General features: G+C 45.9%; 1 protein-coding gene across 1 annotated transcript; it reads left to right on the plus strand.

Moving 5' to 3' along the window:
• Nucleotides 1-1,616: 1,616 nt before the first annotated feature.
• LOC146189195 (noggin-2-like) lies at nt 1,617-5,514 on the plus strand. Its single transcript, XM_084603228.1, has 3 exons — nt 1,617-1,741; nt 3,282-3,544; nt 4,945-5,514. The coding sequence occupies exons 1-3, from the start codon at nt 1,629-1,631 to the stop codon at nt 5,367-5,369; spliced, it is 801 nt and encodes a 266-aa protein (XP_084459354.1). The 5' UTR covers nt 1,617-1,628; the 3' UTR covers nt 5,370-5,514.
• The last annotated feature ends 2,736 nt before the right edge of the window (nt 5,515-8,250 follow it).

Here is an 8,250-nt window from a genome sequence, read left to right on the forward strand (position 1 = left end):
GCATACGAGATGCTCTGGTACAGCGTGATGATTGCCTGCTCCTTGTGTGGTACATTCTTACGAAGATAATCAATTGAATTAAATAGTTCAGCAATTACATCTCTTGGGAATTAAATTTACTTCTTTGTTGTTCCGCTCTCTACATGGTGATCGGCGCAGAAAATTTTCTTCTATGAAATTAACCTCTCTGTGGAGATGGATTAAAAGTTATCGGGGTTGCACGTTAACTTTGCGCGCTCATGATTCGTTTATTATTTATTTGCCGGTGAAACCTCTGAAATTAAACCCACCTGAGACATCACTTGGGTGCTTACAATATGCCATTACAACCGTCATATACTTGCGATGCTGGCAAGAGCAATGTGTTCTATATGTGTTTCTCTTTTAATGATAAAAGCTACTTTAGAGTTCGAATGTTCAAGCAACCGGAAGACTCCTGTTCAGGATTAGCACTGGGCTCCGAACCCTCCGAAGCATCGCAAAACTGAAACGAACACGCCGCTATAACGAAATCTCCACTATAACGAAAATAGCTCCACTTTCAAAGTCTCGCACAGTTCCCGTTACTTTCACCTGACGTTTAAAACTGTTTATATTGTTGTAGAAGACCTTGAACAGGGCGATACGTCGTCAACAGTCAATGGAACGTTCCGCGATCAGTCGTGAGACTTGTGTCAGCACACGTGCGAGCGTCGATGCGAGCTTCGTCGTCGTTTTCTTTCCTGACCGTCACGCGCGTTGAACATGCTTGTCGTCGTTCTCTTCAACATCAGGCGCTGAATATATCAGAGCCGAATACCTGGGCCCGCTTGCACAAAACAATCTTAAGACTGTCTTAGCTAAGTCCAGACTTAACTGGAGTCTAAAGAATAGGCCACTAGCATGGCCGCTTTAGACTGGAGTCAAGACTGGGCTTCAGTCCTGACTTGAATAAGTCGCTTGTATGATTACGACTCTAGTGCTGTCTTGGTTAAGACACAAGGACGCCAGGTGTCTAAGTAGAGAAATTAGGGAAATACAGGGATGCGCTGGCACTGTCCCTGCTGTAAGATGTACACATTCGTCAATTTTGCGTTGTTTAAAATCCGTGCCATTGCTTTTTGCGGCTTAAGATTGTGTTACGAGGAAAAATGCCCCAAGTGGTTGCTGAGGCCGTTCTGGGAAGCCACTCTGGTGAACATGAACCCGAAGCGTTCAACGTTCGGAACACGAGCCGTCTTAAATAAGCTTGGTCTTTCTAAAGACACCATTTAAGTCTGGACTTAGCTCGGACTTTATCGTGCAAGCCGGCCCTGTTTTACAATATCAATACAGCTCTCTTTTTAAGAAATATATTACATTCGTGTGAACTTTCGCATAAGGATAGTTGACTATGCAGCCAATTTTTGTTTGTTTAAGGCTGTTCTCTACAAGTCTGCATAAATTTTTTCGCTAATTATTTTTATGGCAACTTTATTAATCTAAGAAAATAAGGCTTTGTGGCAGCATGCACTTAAGCGACACACATTGACACCCGGCAACAAGTACATACGTCAGACTGTACGTTGACGCAGCGTGTGCTCACGTTACCTATGTGTCCACGTTACCAAATGACTACGCATGCTCCGTATAGGAGTGCGCGCGGGACCATGCGACGGCGGCCGGCCGGTCCGGTAGCGCTCGCCCTGTCCGTACTCTTCCTGCTAGCCGTGACGTCACCGACCGCCATGGCCCGCACCGGAGCACCTCCGAGGCCCTCAAGGTACATTGTTTGTTAAGCTCTTTATGATGTCAAAACGTTTTTTTTTTAAACACTTGCTGCGCGCTATTGTCATTACCCCAGCTGCGCATAATGTGGCATTTTGAGACATCAAGTTTCAGCATGGAAACGAAAAATTTGAAGCTTCGCACTACATGACGGCATATGTATCTGTTCCGAAAGCTTTGGAGAGATTTTTGACAGTTAAAGAAGTAAGGGAATGTCAGGTGTGACTGAACTAACCTGTAGGGATAATGATGGTGCACTGGGGTTGTAAGTCCATACTAGTACCAGGCAGGTGTAAATGTGCACCACATTTACTGAAAAGCCATCTTTACAATTTTCTATGACACAGCCAGAATTAGCTGTTCTAATGCCGGGGTTTCAGAAGCACCCAGGACAAGCTTGATGTGGGTGAAAAAACGTTAGGCAGGTTTAAGTATTGTTAAGCACTGCCTTGCAAAATCCCTGAGACTTTCCTGTTGAACAACGCGTTTAACGCGCTTGCTATTATGGTACGCCTGAAGCCTTTCAGCTCGCTCTTGCGGGGTTTCAATAGCTCCCACCGTCTTCTGCCTCTTATGTCTTCAATTAGGTAGTTATGGTAGCTTGGCCGCATCTTCAGGATTTATATGCTCCGCTTGACGGTGATGACCTGTTTAGTAAAGTTTCAGCATTGCACGCTCAGCGCGTTGACGGCCCAGAGTCATCTGCCATCCTGAGTCACACGCGTCCATCCTTGTTTCCACAATGTTACACGTCAAACGATAAACGATACAGATAACTTTTGGCTAAAATTCTAATATTTTGCTAAAGCGCTGTTGCACCTCTAGGTTTTACTCATCTGTCGTTCAGCTTCGTATATATCTCGCTGAAATGAGACACACATTAGACGCCAATTAGATCTTGTTTTACGGTAGGCTGGGTCTCACTGTCCGCCGTGAGGTCGTCCGTCTGACATCTGCGTCCTTTTCTTCCTAGATAGATAGATGGATTCATTGAAAGGAACAGGCAGAGAGGTTGGCCCGAATAATTCAAATCTGGCCTGCTACTCTGCACTGGGTTGCAGAGTAGCACTTTGTTGATGGAAGCGTCGCCGCGCGTTGCCATGCAAGTGACAAAGAAACTGAATTTTGCATTGAGCAGAGCTTTTGTTCTAAAAAAAGCAGGTCGTTCGTTATTGGCATTCTCCAAAAAATGTTAAAGTCACAAGCTACAACAGACTTTTGCAGCGCAAACCCGTGCTTCGAGGAAGTCACCTTCAATGTGACCAGGAGGATGAGGAAATAACTTTATTTAACGCACTATTAAGCATCGAGAATGTCCTGGGCCAGGATCACCAAGGCCAACTGATCTTTCAGCTGGTCAGAGGAACAAAGCCCGCCACATTGGGGGAGGAGGGTGTGGAGAGTGAGGTGACCTAATTGCAACGGGGCAGTGTTTCAAAAGTGGCTAAGTCGCTCTTGCAGCACAATATCAGACATCACGAAACTAGATTGCACAATGCTTATCCTGTTCGGCGTCCGCACTTTTTCTCTTGCAGGCCCAACAGAGGTCGCCAGGGTCACCAAATGTCTCAGCTCCAACAGAAGCCGCAAGGTCATGATGTCAAGCCTCCGCTGCTACTGCGACCACTACCATCGGATGACCTTCCGGTCATCGACCTGGTCGAGCCCGTCGGGCATCTCTACGACCCTGGTCCCGAAGACCTCGACACGGCAAACCTGCATAGGATTCTGGCGGGACACTTCGACCCAAAGTTCATGGCCGTGAAAAGGCCCAAAGAGAGCTACCTCCACCCAAACGGTGAGCTAGATATTCATTGTAATAGAAGAGACATCTGGGCGAGTTGGTACGGTACCATGATGATGTCCATCAGCGCCCGTCCTGTTTGTTCTTGACCTTCGTCCTAGTCTGTAGCGCTGTTTATTCATCATGTAGATAATCATTCTTACGCATGCAATCTGATACCTCGAGAATAATGACTCAAGGACAAAATGCAGTCCCTACATTGAGTGGTACATCAGCGTTATCCGGAACGCGGCTGTAGCAGTTCAGAAACAGAAAATGTGTCAGAGCGTGATTATTTTAGACCACTGGAGACGAGTCTCGTTCTCGTTCTAAAGCGCGGAACATTATAGTATAATCAGCCGATGTGGCTATATAAGACAATTATATGGTGCATATGTATACATACGTGGCGCCTCTGTGCGGCAGTGTCACATGTGTCATCTCTCTCTCGCAAGACATTCTGTATGAATGAGTCATACGTTTTGCTACACATACTTCATCATCACCATCATTTATTTACCCTTAAAGACCCCTACGAGGGGTATTACATAAGGGGGAAGACATCGGGATAAGATATGACATTTTAGGTCAAAGCAAACAAAATAAGGGAAACAATCGATGTAAGGCAGGCTACTTGCCGGAAATCTGTGTCTGATTTATGCTGGTTTTCTTGTGAGGGGGAGCACGTTCTCTGAACCGGAAACGGAATTGAGAACGTTATAAATTTGCGAAAACGAAATAAAGGTTTAGCGATTGTTAAACCCTAAAAAAAAAAAAACTATTAGCTCTAAAAAGTGAGATACGTAAGCAACACGATCGATACTTCATTATATCTGCTAGAGTGTTAAAAGGCAGGACCATGAGTGCTTTTTTACGTATGGGCACTTCAAAATAGTGGGGTACGTACGACATTGCCTGATTACGAATAGTGTGAAGTTTGAAATGCTTTTATGCTTCTTAGATGTATGTTTAAAACAGAGAAATTACGTGCTCTAAATGCTACGAAGCTAACTCAAGATATTTGGTGACCGCTTGTGCAGCGCAGTCATGGGGTCGTATGAAAATATTTTAACTTTCATGTCCCATTCGAGCTTAGAGGTAGACGGTTCGGTCGCAACCAGCGCATGCTGTTGCACTGTCGTCCTTCGGGAGATGCTATCTATTTAAGCAATAAGGAAAAAATAAGTATTGTCCTCTGGGAATAAACACATTCGCAATGGGAAAATAACCAACTTTTCCTTTTTTTACGAGATTTCAAAAACATTTGGCTATTTTTTTACAACGTACCAAAAGTTGTTCTGGTCTTTCTCGGTATACTACCTGTTTATTGTTTTCGTGTCTTTGTCTAGACATTGCATTATGTGCTTCGTACAAGTCACCAACCGCATTATGTTCCTCGTGTGCATGTATTTCAGGGACCCTCAGGCCAGGCTTCCGACTCAGAAAAGGCCGCCTGGTGCCGGCCAGACCGATGCCCCACGAGCTGCAGCGAATTCGACTCAAGAATATCGAACTTCCCGGAGGCCTCCGGGTGCGGCTAGACATGGGCCGTCGACTGCGGCGCAAGATGCGCCAACTCCTCTGGACGTACACCTACTGCCCTCTGGTGTACCGCTGGAAGGACCTAGGACTTCGCTTCTGGCCCCGCTGGATCCGCGAGGGCCGTTGCTACAAGAGTCGCCGATCATGTTCCTTCCCTCCAGGAATGACGTGCCGGGAGAAGAGCTCCACGGAGAAGACGGTACTGCGGTGGCACTGCAAGGACTGGACGCAGCGGCGCCAGTGCCGGTGGATACTGGCCACCATGTCCATCCTGGTCGAGTGTTCCTGCTCGTGCTGAGTCAAGACGACGCTGCCTCCTCGCGGTCGCAGCTGGGAACGTGTGGAGGCCTGCGAAGTCCTAGAAGACAAAGCAACTTACTGATATCTACCCTGTCGTTGTTGAAGTTTGCTTGCCAGCTTACGCGCTTGGGACAAGTATTGTGATTCTGCATCACGGCTTCGGCGCTTCAGCGGTGTTCTAGTGACAACAATAGAGCCTACATTGGCCTCCTTACGCTAGGTTGAAACATGGGCCTTAGACCTGCTTAAATGACCTTCAGAGCCGTGAACTGACTACCTGGAGGAAGAATTCTGCGAACAAGTTTCCGCTTGGTTCTTCTTCAAGTCGTTCGAGCACAACACCATCAGTGCTACTGTCACGCTGCTCACTTCGTCCGTTTGTGTATAGTTTACTTTTGTTTTTCAGAGTGACGTTTCGTGTTCTCCTGTGACATGCAACTACTCATATAGCGCATTGTAGCGGCGAGACTGTACGCTTTGTAACTGCGAGACGCTGCAAAAAAGAACGACGCAAAGGCTTAAGACCTGGTGAGCAGTGGTGGCCTGTCGACTGCATCAGTATGTCTGTGGTATAAACTTTCAGTTACCTCTGTTTCACGACTCTGGACATAGCAGCACGTGACCTGTGAGAATGATTTGGACTGCTTCGTGACAATGACTTTTTGTTGAAAGCAGGATGCTAGCCTGTATGGCAAGACCAGTATGAGCTCCAAGGAGGCCATGCAGTGCATGGACAAAAATGTTTTCGAAAGTGTTTCCTTGGTTTTTTATGCCTATTATTGCACTCATAAGTTGCGGCTTGTATTTCATCGCTCGGTTGCAATATCTTCTTCACTGTTATTGAAGAGTATGTATGTGTGTCGTGCATAAGAAGGCAGGTACGTGCCATTCCCAAAGGCTGGCCTTGGAACAGTTGTCATAATGGACACTTCCTACCCCACACGGACCAACTCTGTGCGCCGTCATCCTGATCTCTCAACGTGATCGTCAGTTATAGAAATGTTCTCGTGTTACTGCTTATGTTCGAGAGGAGAAAGCCTAGGTGTGGTAGAGATTTTTATTGCATGAATGGTCATCAGGTGTTGCTGGTGGTTGGAAGTAGACGCAAAAGGAGGCTCGTAGACAGGGGACGACGACGCCTAAGATGCATACGTGCTGAGCACATTGCCCTCCGACCAGTACCTTTATGAAAATGTGTGCGCTCTAGTTGATGAGCACTCGGACCCTTCGAACCTTATCACAGACCAAACATAAATATGCCCTCCGGATTCAAAGTGCGGAGTCCCTCACACTGTTATGCGCATGAATGAGGGCTACAGGCGATTCTATATACTATGTCCCGGCACCATCGACGCTCTTATTTATGAAATATGCGCGTATTGCCTACGAATTCTCGTTCGAAAAATCACTGATTTACAAGGTCCCCTTTTATTGTGACGGCTTTGTAAAAATGAGAGGCTGGACACTGTTCAAAATAAGTGAAGTCAATGCCATGTTTTCGTGCGTTAAAAGCAGCACGGTTAGCAGATTTACTTGAATGGTCCGCCTGTTGGCCTTGACAATTCGTGATTTGTGTGACCGTCCATTGCTCTGAAACATTTCTCTGGAAGGACATTTACCGACACGTCTGAATACATGCCTGTCACATGAGCGTCGTTTGCGGTCTTGGTACGGGCACAAACACGTGCCCGCCTAGATGTGCCATGCAATGTTTTGCATTAACTACTGGTTCATGGAAGTATCTCACCGAATACGGTGCTTATAACTAGTGATAATTTGTTCGTTTCTAATTGGAGCGATCATTTTGCTGGTAATTAACAGAGATGCATAATTGCCGTGCAGCCTGTCTGAATTACGCTTCATTATGAAGAAGCGAGTGCCGATCAGTCAAACTCGAGCGCACTGTCATTGGACTTCTTGTCACCACTCTGCGCCCTTCATCTACTCAGGTCTTCTAGTAAAGAATAATATATAAAATTAATAGGGCAGAATAGCCCGCAAAAGTCGCTCACGAGGATTACTACTGAAAATATCCCGCGCCATGTATAAAGTAACATATAAGAATAGTTGAGATAATATGCGCAGCGTTTTTGTTTCTTGTACTACGAGTGCCCGTTGTTTTAGTGGTCCTACTTTAATATTACCATGTGTGCGATTGCCTGCTGTGTTCTTTGACTTGTTTGTTCACTTTTTTTCGTGTTTGATTTTTGCTGAAGGCACGCGAGCCGTTTTGATACCTCTCAAGTCACTGCATCAGCCTACTTATCTTTCAGCATCATCCGTACCCCGTTTCTTAACGAGATCAGTTATGAATCTGTGAAGCCGGGTACCGTTCGCTCTTCCGCCCTTTCCACTTCATGTTATTTATGAGCATAAATGGGGAGTTGTCGAATGCCAAGGTTCCATTTCCGGAACAAAGAGTTTTGTGAGAAACTGGAGCATTTGCGCACACTACGGACATGGCAGCAGAGATTATAGTGCACTGAAGTCGCGGCTGCAATGTTACGCAATTTAGGTAGAAAAAAATGCAGACTGTGCCGATTTATTTTTTGGTTGGGTGGGTTGGGGACAGGCGGGGGGGGGGGGGGGGGGGGGGGTAATAATGTAACAAATTTGCTAATTACCTTACGACGGCAGTCTCTCCGCTGAAAAACTGCTTTACATGACGCAATGCTGAAAAAGCTTCGAATTTTTCGATACTTACAAAACATTATTCGCTGTCACCAGCGAGAGGTATTTCTGTAGCATACCTTGGTAGCACCCTTCAAAACCATATCTTTATTCCACGAATGGCACCCAGAGATTGCATTACTTGTTGAAACTCAATTTATAAACATGAACTCTTCATTTCAAAACACGAGTTTGGACTTTCATATACC

Source organism: Amblyomma maculatum, chromosome 5 (assembly GCF_055883805.1).
Source record: "Amblyomma maculatum isolate TAMU_Amacu chromosome 5, ASM5588380v1, whole genome shotgun sequence".
In the NCBI taxonomy this organism is placed as follows: domain Eukaryota; kingdom Metazoa; phylum Arthropoda; class Arachnida; order Ixodida; family Ixodidae; genus Amblyomma; species Amblyomma maculatum.